General features: G+C 45.5%; 1 protein-coding gene across 1 annotated transcript in view; it reads left to right on the top strand.

The window, feature by feature from the left end:
• LOC308065560 (uncharacterized protein) overlaps positions 1 to 16,492 on the top strand; it is a 185,967-nt gene that overhangs the window by 163,594 nt on the left and 5,881 nt on the right. The window contains exons 2-6 of the mRNA XM_080391615.1: positions 1,319 to 9,432; positions 9,886 to 10,127; positions 10,922 to 12,732; positions 13,288 to 13,386; positions 13,994 to 14,134. Of these exons, the coding sequence (XP_080247741.1) occupies positions 9,154 to 9,432; positions 9,886 to 10,127; positions 10,922 to 12,732; positions 13,288 to 13,386; positions 13,994 to 14,134 (2,572 nt within the window). The 5' untranslated portion in view covers positions 1,319 to 9,153. The remainder of the gene's footprint in view (positions 1 to 1,318; positions 9,433 to 9,885; positions 10,128 to 10,921; positions 12,733 to 13,287; positions 13,387 to 13,993; positions 14,135 to 16,492) is intronic.

Raw genomic sequence — 16,492 nt, 5'->3', positions numbered from 1 at the left:
AATGCTTTACTGGTTCCTGCCAGGGGCAACTCGGGCAAAGGCAAATGCCGGTAGCCAAGGCAGGACTGAAACCCAGCTTCCCTGGCTCCCAGTCCAGCACCCAGCCAGGAGGTCGGGTGGTGCTCTCCCACTGCTTTGAAACAACAGGGAAATCTGTTACCGTGGCAACTTTTAGAGTGGCGACTGTTGCAGGAACAAACATTATGTACGCAAATAAAAGCATCCAGGCCCAACAGCCTGGAAAAAAAAATATAAAAATTTAAAAGCAAAGAGCCAGACTAGTATTTGCAAAAATAAGAGCCTGAAGTAAGTCTCCTAGATCCATAGGTAGGTCTTTAAATAAATAGATTTGTTTCCAGAAGATCTGAAGGACCGCAAGAAAAGAACTTCCCTAAAACCTTGGCTAGTTTATCTGATACCTCATCAGAGCATCAAAACCTACTCTTGAGATCTGGCTTTGAAAAATGCAGCCCCACAAAGGCTGCTGCTATCTTTTTACAAGAGCAGTTACTAAGCTCAGCTAAAGGCTTCTTGCATTACTTCATGCGTAATTTCATTTCAGGCAAGAGGCACTTATACAAACTAAATTGTTTTGGTTTTCTCCCAGCCCCCCAAGTTCAACACAATTTATAGTCTGGGGCTGATTCTTACTGTGCTGCACCTCATTCTTCGCACAAGAGCACAGGGTAGGCTTGGGTCACACTGTGCTTCTTGGCCCCTTCTTATATTCAAAGAATATCAGTAAAACTCCACCAACTAATGCATAAATCTGTGCTTCTGTTCAGAGGAGATCCCTCATAGCGGAGAGCTAAGAATGTGCCAGAGGCACGGTGCAAGGCTGCCACGCACGGATAGACCCGTAAGGAGTGTGCACACAGAGTCCCCTCGCCCAGCATACTTGTGTGGTGGGTTTGCATGGACAGGTTTTGGTAGTGGGGGGCCTGCAGGGGAGGCTTCTGTGAGAAGCTGCCGGAAGCTTCCCTCTGTCTGATGGAGCCAATGCCAGCCGCTCCGAGGTGGACCCACCGCTGGCCAAGGCCGAGCCCATCAGCCGTGGTGGCGGTGCCTCTCTGGTAACATATTTAAGAAGGAGGAAAAAAACCTGCACAACAAATGGCAGCAGAAGAGAGAAGTGAGAACATGCCTGAGGAGCAGCCCTGCAGCCCCCGGGTCAGTGCAGAAGGAGGCGGGAGGGGCTCCAGGTGCTGGAGCAGAGATTCCCCTGCAGCTGGTGGTGAAGCCCATGGTGAGGCAGGCTGTGACCCCGCAGCCCATGGAGGTCCACAGTGGAGCAGTTATCCACCTGCAGCCCATGGAGGACCCCACGCTGGAGCAGGTGAATGGCCAAAGGAGGCTGGGACCCCATGGGAAGCCTGTGCTGGAGCAGGGTCCTCACAGGACCTGTGGAGAGAGGAGAGGAGCCCGCACTGAAGCAGGTTTGCTGGCAGAACTTCTGACCTTACGGGGGACCCACGTTGGAGCAGCCTGTTCCTGAAGGACAGCATCCCATGGAAGGGACCCACACTGGAGCAGTTTGTGAAGGACTGCAGCCCATGGGAAGGACTCACATTGGAGAAGTTCACAGAGGACTGTCCCGTGGGAGGGAGCCCACGCTGGAGCGGGGGAAGGGTGTGAGGAGCCCTCCCTCTGAGGAAGAAGGAGCAGCAGAGACAACCTGTGATGAACTGACCACAACCCCATTCCCCGTGCCCCTGCGCTGCTGCGGGGAGGAGGTAGAGAAATCAGGAGTGGAGCTGAGCCCAGGGAGAAGGGAGGGGTGGGGGGAAGGTGTTCTAAAGTTTTCATTTTGGTTCTTGTAATTCTGTTCTGATCTGAATGGTAATAGATTAAACTAATCTCCTTAAGTCAAGTCTGTTTTGCTCATGACGGTAACTGCTGAGCGATCTGCCTGTCCTTATCTCGACCCGTGAGCTTTTTGCTACATTTTGTTTCTGCTGTCCGGTTGATAGAGCAGTTTCGGTGGGCACCTGGCATCCAGCCAGGGTCAAACCACCACAACTTGACTCCAGCTCCTTCGCTTTCCTTAGTGTTAAATTCACTCTAATCCTCAAGAGCTGCCTTTCTCCCCTGCCTCTCTTTTTTTCCTATTACACTGGTAAGCCTCGACGAAGACCCTTGAACACCTCAGCATGAGTCACACACATACATACCAGGGTCTTGGAGCAAGCCTCAATGCACTCTGAAATCTGACAAATTTTTCTTCTTTAATTTCTGGCATATTAAGTATTTAGGGGTTATATTCAATCCTCTATCCAAAGTCCTGGGCTCATCACTGGTAAATCATATAATTCCCCAAAGACATACAAGCAGACTCATGGCTGTCTCTCTGTAGAAGCATCAATAACTCTGCAATCATTGGCTTTACACACAAGACAACGCTCTTCCTGAGCTGTGGTTTTCTGGGCAACACTTGATTTCACCTACAACAGGGAGCAGATTGGCATAAACTGAAAAAAAAAAGTGAGGCAGAAACTGAATCTCACAGGTAACTATGGGCCAACCCAATTGAAAGGAAGCCGTCAACATCGTCATCAAATCAAGAATGAACATAAATACCACTACTGTAGCTATGCTAGGCTCTCCATTATTTTAAAGAAAAAAGTATCTTTTAAGTGATATTGCACTTTTCCCACTGCTTTGCAACAGAGGCAGCCTGAAGTGTTTTGTTGAGGGGACGGATTTTTATTCTGCTCAAGTGTTCTTTGAAATGGCAGGAACAGCTTGCCCAGACGGCCCGGAGGGACACAGCCAACAGGCAGCCTTTTTTAAAAAGGTGGTTTCCAGGAACTAACCTTCCACTTGGGCATCTTGAGGAAATGAAGCTTGTGCAGTTGCAGCCTGCCGGTCCCCTCTGAGACCTGATCCTCTCCCCTGCCAAAAACGCCTGACCCTGGCGTTAGCCAGTTTAAAGCATTTGGAAGGGGAGGGGAACTTAAGGACGCCTTGAAAATTATGTTCTTTCGAGTTTTTTTGAAAGCTAGAAGTTGGGCAAGGGACAGAAATCCAAGAGTGTGCCCTGTCGAGGGAGGGGAAAGCCCAAACCAGCCCCTCGCCCTTCCCCACAGACAACGTGGCAGAGGATGAAGCTGAAATCATTGAGACAGACAGAAGGAAACTGCAGAAAAACCTGAAGGAAAGCAGACTCCATTAGGTCCACTGCTCAGACAGCAATTTGTTTAGTTAATTGCCAAAGTAAAAAAAAAACAGAAATAAAAACATCTGGGAGGAAAAATTGGTAAGAGGGATCTGGTCGTAAATCTGCTTCCTCCTCCCCATCAGTCAACAGCCTCTCTGTCCCGCAGTACAAGAAAGGCACAGGGATTTCAGCTGCTACTTGTGTTTCAAGAGAGAGCTTTAGGACTCACTTTAAACAACAAAAAAGTGCTAAGGAGGGCGAACAGACCAGCTGCTCCATTTTCAGCACCTTTGAAACTGCCCTAGGGTGAAGGAGGTGCACCATGCCCCGCCAGCCCGGCCAGCCTCCCCTGCGCTCCCCTCAGGGGTGACCTAACTCTCCTTATCAGGAAGATCCACATCTGGTGGTGGGGAAATGTGATGCTTTTTCTTCTTCCAGCAAAGCAGACAGGAACAGTCTAATAGAAAGACAGAGCAACAGCAACAGCATCTGTATTAGCGGAGGGACAGCGCTGGATTTAACGGGCTGCTTTGAGCCAAATTCAGGGCTGGCGCCAGGGGAAGGCAGCTCTGTCCCAAATTGTCACATCAGCTAAAAGCAAGGCTAAACCAAGCCCATTGAGCGAGACAAAAAAAACCATTATGAGGTTATTACAGCAACTTGTTTGAAAATCTGCTGTAGGAAGCCAGCAACGCCAGCTGAATGCAAAAGCTGAGCCCGGGAGCAGCAGCAGGCACCATAAATAAGGTTCTGTCAGCGTGTACATTATAAACCTTGTGTTCCTTGTTCGGTACATAACCCTTAAAAAAAAAAAAAAAAAAAATCACAGGAGGCTGGAACTTGGCATTCCGGCCTCCATCTTGCCCCGGTGTTTGTACAAACCTTGGCTCTGCTCAGGCTCCTCCATTTCACTACAAAAAAAATAACGGGGGGTGGAGGGGTGGGGAGCACATCACTGAAATATTTTGGTCAGCAGCTCCATTTGCCACGAAGGGCAGCTTAGGGTAATATCAGCTGATAGGATTTCTAAAATCCCTTTTGAAGTGACAGGCCGTGTTTTTATTCACAGCTGGAGAGAGGCGCAGGCAGCTGTGAAGATTTGCAGGTCTCACCGTGGATTTAACAAAAGGTGTAAAGCCCAAAGTCCTGCTTCATGGGCAGCTCCATGGGCCGCCTCCTGCCTCTCTTCCTGCAGAGCACAGAATTAAAACCAAAACCTTCTTAGAACAGAGCATCTTTATTCAAGCCAATCTAGGGACCTTTTCCTTATTAAATAGCCAGCAACTTTCAAAAGGCCAAAATTTAATGTAATTTCAAGTTTTATCCAAAGGTGATCTTTCATCAAAAAAATTGAAACTTTGAATTAATTACTGCTTCTCTCATTTTCAAAGAAGTTGAAATGGAAAACGAAAAGAGGGCACTTTAGAAAATAAAAACATTGGAGTAAATTCTTTCTTCTCAGTTTTTAACTCTCCCTGGAGAATGGGGGGGGGGTGCGGGGAGGGAAATCTAGGCCGGAATAGCGAGGGCTTGCCTGAGCAAGAAAGTTTTATCTGCTAGATATATAGCTGTAACGATCTAAGTGCCTGAGTCCTTTTACTACAACCTCTTACAGCTCAGTTTAAACAGATTGCCATGTCATAAGCTAAGCTTTAAAGAGGAAAAAAACCCCATAATTTGAAAAAAAATATAAATGCTTGTAGCCAAACAAGAGTGTTCACATGAGTAGTTAAAACCAAATTTAACCCTGGTATAAATTCGTACCTTGGCTTTCATGTTTAAACTTTCCCACACAGACAATTTCTCAGAGGAAGGAAGTGAGGTGGAAAGTGAAAATACTTTCCCAGTGCAAAGCAGGATGAGAACTAGAAGCAAGTAAAGACAAGGTTTAAGAAGAAGCTTTCCCTCAGGTGTTGTTCCCTTGTCCTTTCCACTCTTTCCCCCATTCATTTTAAAATCAAAGAAAAAGAAAGAAAACCTGAGGCAACTCAGAGACCGGCATATTTAAAATCAATAAAATTACAGAATTTTAAGATTTTATTTTGAAGAAAAGGCATGAAAAGAAATTCAATTCTTTTTCTGCTACTTATTACAGATACCAAAACCTTGACTTTCTCCATGATTTGCATTAAGCCACATGAGACATCTGCCGTTTGACCCCACTGAGCAGGCGAGGGGGGAGGCAACACCTCAGTGATGCCCCTAGGGTCCCTCCACATTGAAATAGGGTGGGCATCCCCCCTTAACACAGCCCTACCGCTGGACAGAGAGGCGAGCTGTTGAAAACAACCCTATTTAATAAGAGTGATGCAAAATGAACTCTTCTTGGAGATTAGTGTGCCTTGTGCCCAAAGACTTTTTATCCCTGTGCAGGAAGGGTGTGTCACTAGTTCTGGCTGGCCTGTCACACAGGATTGACATTGGTTTAGACACACAAGAACATACGGGCTCCTTTCTCCCATCATATATATGTTTTTCCCAGCACCCAGCTACCAGGTTTCTGTCTTCCAGAAACAGACAATATATGTTTATTGCAACAGTCCAAACACAAATATCTCCAATATTTTGCATAAGACTTCATGCGCCAACAGCCAATTTGCAGGCATCTCTCTATACGCTACTAGACAACTCCAACACAGGAGTCTTTTCCTGGATTATAACGGAAGTCAAAGGAAAAAGGTGAAAAACTCCTATACTGAACAATTCAGCAGAAAATGTGCTACCAACAGCCTTCCTGTTATGTCAGTGCAAACCATCCTGAACTCCCTGGCATGTTACCAAGGTGTTGACTCCAGGGCCGCCAGCACCACCAGCTTCAGACATTCAAAAGAATTGTGAATCCTGCCTCCTAAGGGAACCCAAAATACTATTTTTAGGTCACCCTCCGTTTGCTGAGTTTTCTGGGAATACTGGGAAAATATCCAGATTTCCTCTGCAGCTGAGAAGGCGGCTGGAATATCTATGTGTCTTAAAAAGAAGTTCGAATTGCCGAGCAATTACTTGATTCCAGCTTCTGGGGCTTTCACAGATATAAAACCCCACCTCATTAAAAAACATTAGCTTTCTGACAGGGGCCATAAAGCTCAACCATTCTAGGCTATTTTGGATGTTGCAGGAGACCCCAGACCCCTCCAAGTAGTCTTGCTAAACATTGCATGGAGAAGTACTGGACATTTGCTCCTCCTTTCCTCTAAGCAGGAGTGACAAGAGAGCGCCTTAGGCAGGGGCAGCACAGAGGAACAAGACAGTCATGATTTCCATTTTAGAAGTTTGTGTTTCCCCTCCCTTGTTTGGTCACTGAGTCTGTCTCAAAGAGAAGAAAAAGAAAAAAGATAGTGTATCCTTTGGCTGTGTTCTTTGGTGTTGCAGATAAAGATTGAGGGGTGTTTTTTCTCCAATTTCAGGATCTTATCTGTATAAACGTAGCACAGACTTGTAGGAAAAAAATTGCATCTAAAGCTAGAAATGAAGCAAAATAACAAAGCCATTTTTTGTCTTTGCAAGTATATACAGGTGCCCCAAAAAGATCCTGTTTGAATCAGGTGAGCTTTGGATTAGTTACCCACCTTTATTTGTGTACCTGGTTCAACTGAGCCTGGTCACAAAGTCATGTGAAGAATGAAGTTATTCCATAAAACTTGTAATTGTTCTTGGTTCTGGTTGGAAAATAAATACTTTAAGCCAAGAGTCCTTGTATCTGGATGAGCTACATTTGTTCACAAGTTTTCCTGCGTTTAGCCACAGAGTGGCACTTCAGATGGTTTCTGTTTTTTCTCAGAAGGCACGTACCCAACAGACTGCCACGTGCCTCCGCTGCAATTTAGCTGGAAAAATTCTGAGCTCAGTCACTGTACGACAGTGAGAATCATAGGAAGCCTCCAGAGAAGTTTTAAAAATCTAATTATTTTAAGCTTCCCTAGCACGTTCATGTGAAGTTTTAGTAAGTTTACATCCAAAGCACCAAGATAGCATGCAACGTGGAAGAATTTTTCCTCACCTGACACTACAGAGCACGGACATGGTATTTGCTGCTGTCAAAGCCAGTAGTAGGTCAAAGGTTACTAAGGAAAGATCCAAATAGGTGAAATGCTCACTGGCATTCCCCCACCTGAAATGCAGGTGGGCCCATGGGCTTTGGATCCTTGAGTTGGGGCAGATGTTGCACTTCTGGAGGTGGTTTTGACTGCTCAGCTTACAGCAACCAAGAGATCTCAGCACGTTCCCATCATTTTGGAGCACACTGATGATTCATACATGGTTACACGGCAATATTTACTAAAGCTCTCAGGAGGCAAATTCATTAGATTATTCAGCTGCCAAGCACCCGTTCCCTTGCATAAGAACTATATTGTCTAAATAAAAGTTCTCATCTCCAGCTTGAACTTCCGCCCCACCACCTACTCGCTCCCTTCAGTTTCATAATCAGTGAACGAGGACGTGCCATTATGGTTTTAGGGATTGCAGAAGAAAGGAACGTGGGAGACACTGACAATGAAGAATGGAGATTGGAGTGTAGCAACTTGTTTCTCAGCATAACTGAGCATAATCAAAGAAACACAACTTTTGATTTATTCAGAGCCAATCACAGCTGCAACGGAAACCGACTGCGCTGGATACAGGTTCATCCTTGTCCAAAAGCAGCCAGCAACCTCAAGCACATTCACCAAGCACTGCAGGTCTATCAGTAGAGTAACTGTTTTTCTGTTTTTTTCAGAGTATACTTCCAGCAGGACACACTGCAGGATCTAGTAAACCACCGTTTCAGGAGATATCACAGAATTTTTGTCTTTACATATGAATACTTAGGAGCATTGATTTACATTACCATTTCTCACTCTATCCAAAGCATACTCTGCTCATCACTACAACAGAAGGGATCTAGGCAATGGAGCATGACGGAAAGGTTGGCAACTACTACAAAGCACATCCACAAACAGAAGGAAGAAAATACTTGTTAAAACCCAACAGAGCAAGACCTCATTCCTAGATACATGGCCATTGAGTTTGTAGAGCCAACGCAGAGAGGGCCATGGTTTTCATGACATCCTGCTCTAAGAGCTATAACAAGAAAGGAGCACTCACTGCGCCGCTGCTGCACTCATCTGGGTCCAAAAGATTGTTCGTGCTCTTCCAGCTGTATCAATTGGTTTAGTAAATGTCGTTGCTGCTGCCTACAACTATTCTCTTCTTGTGTGCTTTTAAATAAAGCTGTCCTAGGCAGGACAGACCGAGCACATTGCATGCCCTTCTCATCTAAAAGTTGGAAGCCACTCAGGTTTGAGAGCCCCGCATCTGCAGAAACTATTTTACTACTTATTATTACTTTTAGCCCCCCCTTAAAAACAAGCATCAAATGTAGCAAGTCAAAAGTCCGGCCCCTGAGGCTACAAAGTGAAGGATATTGCCTCTCAGCCCCTCCTTGCCCTCACCCTCACGCTTGGTTTGCCACATGCCGTACTCCCCTTTCCCCTGGGTACCACCGCACCGCGGTGGGTCAGGTTACCATGCTGTGTACCTGGATTTCCTCTAAGCCATATGTTGAAGGCCCCCCTGATGAGGCCCTGGTGTAACATTTCATCTCCTAGAGACCAAGTGGGCTTTTATCAAGACAGAAGTAGAGAAGGGAGCAACAGCCAGTTTCGGAAGGAAACTGGGTTGAAAAGCATTATGAACTGGCTTTGTGCTGCACGGTGTTTTCTCACTAACAACCCGCAGCTGAACGGAGTGGTGATGGTGAGTACTGAGGCTTTTTAAAAGCCTGTGACCCTCACCAGACATCCCCGTGGCCCAACGAGACCAGCAGGACTGTGACAAACGCGATGTGAAGCCTGGCCACACTTGACAGCTTTCCGCTTCCTTGTGAGATGAAGCTGACTGATCTGAAGAGCATGTGGGTTTGGTGGGTTTTTTTCTTCTTTCTCCTACAGCTCCAAAACGCAATGAAGTAGCAGCACCCGCTGCAGCGGCGCGCAGCCCCGCACGCCCACTGGGTGAGGATGGGTGCCTGCAGGGACCCGGCGGGCACCCACAACAGCCTCCCTCCCTCGGGGTCCCCTTTGCTGCCGGGGATTCCAGTCTTACTCATGCTCCCTCTTCTCTTTGCACTGGTATCTCTCTGTGGAAACATGCCTGCTGCGGTTGCCAGGGGATCAAACAACAGACGTGAAGAAACAAAGAACCTGCAAGGAATCCCAGACGCAACCGTCCTTATGGGAAAAATATTCTATTGTCCAGTGCCAGTATTTGCCTTTCAGGGAACGATAACTCAGTACAAGGTAATGCTATTAAATACACTTCTTAGTACAATCTTGCAGCAAATGGATATTCGCTTCGTGTTTAAAATGAACTTGTTAAAAATCCCCTCCTAGAGAAGTGCCTCAGAGGTTTTAGAAATAAGTAGAACTGACGGCAAAAATCTCACCATCATTCACTGCTGCATTTACCTACTAAGCAAATAAACAAAACCCCGGACATGTTTTTTTTTTTGTCTACTCACAGTCTGAAGAATGCAAGGTCTTAAAAAAATGGACCACAAGTGTTGCCATGACATTAAAACATACAAAACAAGCACTACACAAAAGTCAAGGCTCTGTAGTTTCTAGATTATTAAATCCTTTGTAGCTGTTTCTAGACTTCTGTCCAGTTGGAACTTGCAATATGTAAAACTAGAGTAGTAACACCATTTCCTATCTCTAATCCTGCTTATCTGCTGGTCTCTAACGGAGCAGGTCACTTTAGCCAGCGGTGCGGATTTGCCAAAATGGTTGGACTTCAACCCCAGTACACACATGCTGCAGGGACTGCCGATGGCAGGGGAGAGCGGAACGTACCTGCTGAACATCGCTGCCTCTGGAAGGTCACGTGCCCAGAAAGCACCAAGAGCTGCTGGAAATTTCACCATCCACGTTCAGGACAGCATTGTATTCCTGGACACGGAGGGGAGCTTGAACCACATGCCAAACAACTACCAGTGAGTACCGCCAGCTTCCAACAGCTCAACAGCTTTTGCCCTAATTGGGGGAGGGGAGAGCAGGGGGACTTAAAAAAAAAAAAAAAAAAAAAAAGAAAAGAAAAAGAAAAAGATGGGCGCTGCTAACTGACACTGAGTGGTTTATTCTTACCATGGAAACATGACATTGGGGAAACAAAAAGCCCCAAAGATATTGGATGACCACACGTTGAATCTAAAAGCAGGAGGCTTTGTTCCTCCAGAGCGGTAGCGCGCAGCAAGCACTGGCATGAAGATTGCAAGCCCAGCAGTGCTGGGGTGTTGATTCTCCAGGTGGGCACTGTACAGGTGGCATCCAGCACCCCTGCCCCAGTTCAGAACTGGGGCTCTTCTGTCAGCAGGGAGAGAGGTAGGCTCCCAGTGAGCTGCCTTCACAAGACATTGTCTTTTTCCAGTGATGGTACTTTCTTAATGTAAGTACCTACATTTGATGTCTGATGGACTGGGAATAGCTCTTAACCAAATTACTTCCAAGTCCACATAATGAGGATAGTGTTTGGTAAATTCAGGCCACGCTGCTGTGTTCTACACAAGCAACAGGATCAAGCATAGTGCTCACTGAAATTCACGGAATGGGAAACATTCATATATCCAGTAGGAGGAGGTTTTGGACCAAGATAAAATATTGAGTGATGTAGGTGCAGATGCTAGACTAAATCCAGGTATCTTCACAAAAATAGGGGGGCGGATAAATTACTCTTAACCAAGCAATTTGTTTCAATTTCAAATTCAAATTCAATTTATTTCAATATCAGGTGTGGGAAGGAAGTTCCTGTCACTTCTGCTGAAATCATTCTCTCTACTGGAGCAGAAACCCTGGAAGTGCAGGAACGCCTCTACATTGTGTGCACGATGGCTGAGTATCTCCACCTGGATTCCTCCCTGCTAACCCTGTTGCAATACACTGGTTTGGCGCGCAGAGGCTTGCCGAGCCTCACTATTCTGGCTGAAGACACCGAGCACATCGACTTCACTGTGAACCATTATGTAGGACTCTCCTGGCCTGTGAAGTGTGGAGGGTTTGCCGTGCTGCACGAATTCATCCAAGTCCTGAAACACAACGTTGGCTCACGTCACCTCTCACAGCTGCTGGGCTATGAAATTGCAGGCTGGAGAATACTTAGGAGAGGTGATTATGAAAGAAAGTCTCCAAGACGACAACGCAGGCGATTAATGATCACGCCAACACCTACATTAAGCCCGATGAGAATTACCCAGAGACCAGCTGCCGGAGATGCTTCCAGGCCTTTGTCCTCTACTGTGCCAAGCCGCCTACTCACACAGCTTCTGGTATCTCCTACTCAGAGATTATCATCTTTCTGTGAGGAAAGTATAATGATGGCAAGTTACGAGATGCAGAATAATATCCACCTTATAAGTCAAGAAAGTCCGGTCTCCTTAGAAATGGACTCGGCGTGGGATGTGCCAACGAACCCACCATCACCTATTATGTTTGCAGACCCTAATTTTCCAGATCTTTCACCCTCACTGATTACCAAAACATTTCTCTTCGCTGAAGGGGAAGCGCTGCCTGCTAAAGCCTCCGGCACATCCATGCTGTTTGAGCAGCCAGAGCCTCACGTGCCTCAGACAGACTCCTATTTCCTTGCTACTAAGCCAGAAGTATCCACGTACCATTTCCTACAGGACATCACTCCAGACACAGAGCAGCTTTCCAGGGCCACGTACACTTGGGTGATACACACTTCTTGTGAACGGCCTCACAGCTCAGTGGGGGCGTTTCCTTTCAAGACAGAATTTCCTGGGTTTTTGCCAGAAGCAATGTCAGTATCTGAAGTGCCAGATTACAGTGACCAGGCAAAAAGCCACTGTCCAAAATGTGAGATGCTTTCTAGTGCATCCCTCTCTCCAGAAACACTACCTTCACTATTCCCAAAAGCTTCAGTAAGAACCACAACTTTGTCTGACTTCACATTTCCCACCGATGAAACATTTCCACCTGTGCTAGCAAGAAGCAGTCTGAGCCAAGTGCTCACTAATGACTACAAACAATTAACTAAACCTTTTATGACGATCCCACAACCCAATGGGTTTTCCTTTGCTGGAGGGAAAAGCACAGTTTCTTCTGTAACCCAGAGAGAAGCACAGACCCTCTATCCCAAACTGAATTTCAGCCCTGAAGCCTCAGCCTGTTCTTCCAGCGTGTTACACAGCACGTTCCCTAGCAAAGCTGAAGCATCTTACAAAATAAGTCTGATCACTCTGTCCCATCCTGACACCACTCCAGTCCTTACTCTGCCAGTAGACTTTTCTAGTTTTGATACGTCTGAGCTATCCAGACCAACAAACATACTTAGTTCTTCTTATGGTGGCAGCACGCTCCGAACAGAGATGCAGCCTGCAAGTATCTTGTCCAGCAGCACAAAGGAATTGCATTCAGACAGAGATCTGGGAACAAGAAGGATTTTGCCAGATGTCACCGAGCCTACCCTGGAGTCACACAAAATCTCAGACATCAAATCAGATGCTGTAGAAGTACCTCTGGTGACTTTATTTAATGCCACTTCTCATCTGTCCAGCAGTATACCAGGTATGTTTAAGATTTGACTGTCCATTCACCGCCTTTCTTGCCCTGGGAGTCCTGACAGAATAGTTAAATACAGTTTCTTCTGCAAAAGCACAGCTCCACTGCACAAGGCAGGTGGCAGCAGCATTATTCCTCATCAGCAAAAGTAATTTTGTCACTCAGCTTGGTACAGATAACAGCTCAGCTGAACGATCGGACCCAGCTTTGTCCATCCTGTCTAAGGAAAGATGTGGACCCATTGAAAAAGCTCTGGAGGAACACAAAGATGGTCAGAGGTCTAGAAAACACGACAAACTGCGAGGAAAGATACAGGTTTATGAAGTAGTTTGATGAAAAGATGACAGAAGTGTTCTCCGTGTCCCTGGGGAACCAAAGCAGTACTAATGACCTTCAATCGCAGTTAAGATGATTTAAGTTAGACATGAGAAAAACTTTCTCACAGTAAGGATAATAAAACATTAGATTATATGCTTGGAGAACACTATGGAGGGCTTTTAAGAACAGAACAATAAATGTTTATCAGAAATGGCACATATGTGGTTGACTATCCCACAGAGTGAAGAATTAGACCAGCCATCCTTTATAGTCTGCCTTCTCCTCCAACCGCATCGATCTGTGACTCAGGCTTAGTACATACTAGACTAGAGATGGCATATTTGCAGGGTCAGCTGGGTAAGTTTGCAGGGTTGTCTTAAATCAGCTTATATTACTACATCTATTACAAGGCACACATGGTAGATCTTAAATACTTATTAAGTGCAGCATTCAGAGCAAATACATTCCTTCATTCTAGAGTGACCTGACTGCCCCTGCTTTTGATGCGTTGACCTTGTTAATGCCCTTCAGAATCATCATCTCTGTAAAACTTCACTAGACCTACATTAAATTTATACCCATAGCACAAGACTGTAGTCTGAGATATTTAGGTTTGCAGCCAGGTGTCTAAGGAAGCATCTGTCAAAGCCCACAGGTGGACAACACAGCCCTAAAATAATACTATTGTTAACAGTCTTGCAAACACAGGACATCTAGAGATGTTAAAAAACACTTTTCTGCTCCAGTGAGAGAAGCCACTAGGGCAAAGAGGAGTGCCCCCATTTTCTAAAGGGGAGGTTGAACTCCAGCGTCCTTCCCACGCTGGCAAAGAGTTTTCAATCACATTGCCATAAAAGCTTTTAAACTACATTCCTAACCCTATAGCAAGTTATTAACATAAAATCCCTTTTACATAAATCTAAGTGATCTTTCACCTTAAACTGCAATGATCTCATTTCCACAGAGGTGGCTCAGACACTGCTACCATCGCCCCAGGATCCAAGCACCTTGCTGTTTCCCACATCTGAAAGACTACAGTCTGTGGAAACTGCATGGATGCTTCCTCCGTTTTCTGTTTCACAAGAGCTTCAGAATACAACCCCAGGTAAAGAGAAGTTTACTTCTATGCTCTTACTTCTGGACATAGCTGCCGTCAACATCTTTATCCATCTTGAAAGGTATCTCTGGTTTCCTATACCAGAACCCATGCAGTCCTCAAATTATTACGACCTAAAGATTTGCATCCCTCTGAATTAATCCCTCCATATTATTTATATTAGGTAATACGTAAGGAGAGGATAAGAATAGGGCATGATTTTACTTGGTCTTGCAAACTGGTCCATATCCTGAAGTGCAGAACAGACAAATAAGTGAGATCCAGAAATGGCAGAAAGGACCATTTTTGTCGCAGGACCTCCCTGCATCCTGACCTTCTCCCTTACTCCTCGAGCCTGCCAGCAAACTTCACTTAATCACAGACAGAAGATTTCCTTCCAAATTTCTCACCGCATTTATCATCCTACATCCTCCTTGGTGTTCACCCACATATTCGTAGGAGCTCTTCAGACTGGGCAGATGTGCAGCACCCAGAGCAATCCTGTCCCAGGCAGGGTGTCTGCTGCCTCCAGAAGTGGGCTGATGCTGAGGCACCCAGTGCTTGCCTGATGAACCTGAAATTATTCATGCTAAATACAGCTCAATGGTATAAAGAAAAAGCAAACATTCCCATAAAAACAAAAAAAAAATTCCATGTTCAGTGGTAGAAATAGATGAAACAATAATAGATTTTAATAATTAGCTCATACGTGAGCTCTGTTTCAGAAAGTGACGATGGAGCGCTTGGACATCAGGGCTGGGATGGATTCTTTGCAGAGTTAAGAGCTGTTTTTTCAGGAATTGTGTCTGTTTCCCAAGAGGATGCTTCATGTGGAAACTTCATCATGAACTTCTGCACTTTCTGAGGATCTCAGCTTATGTAAGCACACTCCCAGGGGTTCCTGCAAACTTAATGTTAGGAATGAAGGCAAATCAAGGTAATGCCTGATGACAGCCCTGCTAATGAGGTATCTGTGCTGGAGCCCTTGATAGGTTAAAGTATCACAGTAGCAGGCAGTCTCCTGTTGGGCAGCTTCGAAATGTAATCCAGACTCGGATTTTAACAGACCATCCGTTCATACAAGGGCTTTGAAGTTTACAAAAGCTTTCCATAATGTAAAATCTAAAAGATTAAAAAAAAAAAATCAGACAAGAACTTTGCAATAATAGGAAGGAACACTGCCCTTACTCTTTGATATTTAAAGCATTAGAAATGAGACTAGTTAACCGCCACCATGAAGTAAATGCATCACCTGAAAGGCGTATTGTGACGTTTCTGTGTAAAGGTTACTAGAATATGATGTTATTGTTTGGAAGGCACTATGTAAGACCAGCCTAATATGCCAGACTAGAAAGAACAGCGTTGCGTGTATTTACAACTCTTTCAATATGTATCTAAATATGCTCAAGCAAATGAAGATGTTAAGAAGTGATCAAGGACTTGGGGGTGCTGGTAGATGAGAGGCTCAACATGACCTGGCAACGTGTGCTTGCAGCCCAGAAAGCCAACCAAACCCTGGGCCGCATCACAAGAAGCGTGACCAGCAGGTCAAGTGAGACCCCACCTGGAGTACTGTGTTCAGATCTGGGGCCACCAAATAAGGACCTGTTAGAGCAAGTCCAGAGGAGGTCCACAAAGAGGGCTGGAGTCTCCAGCGGACAGGCTGAGTTAGGGTTGTTCATCCTGGAGAAAAGGCAGCTCTGGGGAGACCTTATAGCAGCCTTCCAGTACCTAAGAGCCTACAGAAAAGCTGCAGAGGGACTTTTTACAAGGGTATGTAGGGATAGGACAAGGGGTAATGGCTTTAAACCAAACGAGGGTAGATTTAGATTAGGTATAAGGAAGAAATTCTTCACCATGAGAGTAGTGAGGCGCTGGAACAGGTTTCCCAGAGCAGCTGTGATTGCCCCATCCCTGGAAGTGTTCATGGCCAGGCTGGATGGGGCTCTGAGCAACCTGGTCTAGTGGAAGGTGTCCCTGCCCATGGCAGGGGGTTGGAGCTAGGTGATCTTTAAGGTCCCTCCCAACTCAAACTATAGAATCTGTGATTCTAAGAAAGACAACACCTTACAGCACTGTGTGAGCTGATGGGCACAGTCCATTGAAAAAACAAGTGTCATCCACCCAGCTGAATGCAGGCTAAGAAGGGACAACAGCTGAAGCGGCTTGTTTCTGATTTACAAGGCATTAGCAATTAGTTATCACATGATGTAAAGCAGATCATTTTTTAATGATAGTTTGTCTTTTGTTTTCTGTATTTTAGCTTGAATTAATCTGTTTAAGACTAAAGCCTAAACTTGAACCTTTTTAATTGCTTTAGAGATTATCCTCTGAATATATGTAGAATTGGTCTTGATAGTGTTGGGT

Source organism: Falco punctatus (genome assembly GCF_963210335.1).
Source record: "Falco punctatus genome assembly, chromosome: 6".
NCBI lineage: Eukaryota > Metazoa > Chordata > Aves > Falconiformes > Falconidae > Falco > Falco punctatus.
The sequence above is the reverse complement of the archived record's forward strand: the minus strand, read 5'-3'. Positions and strand labels throughout refer to the sequence as shown.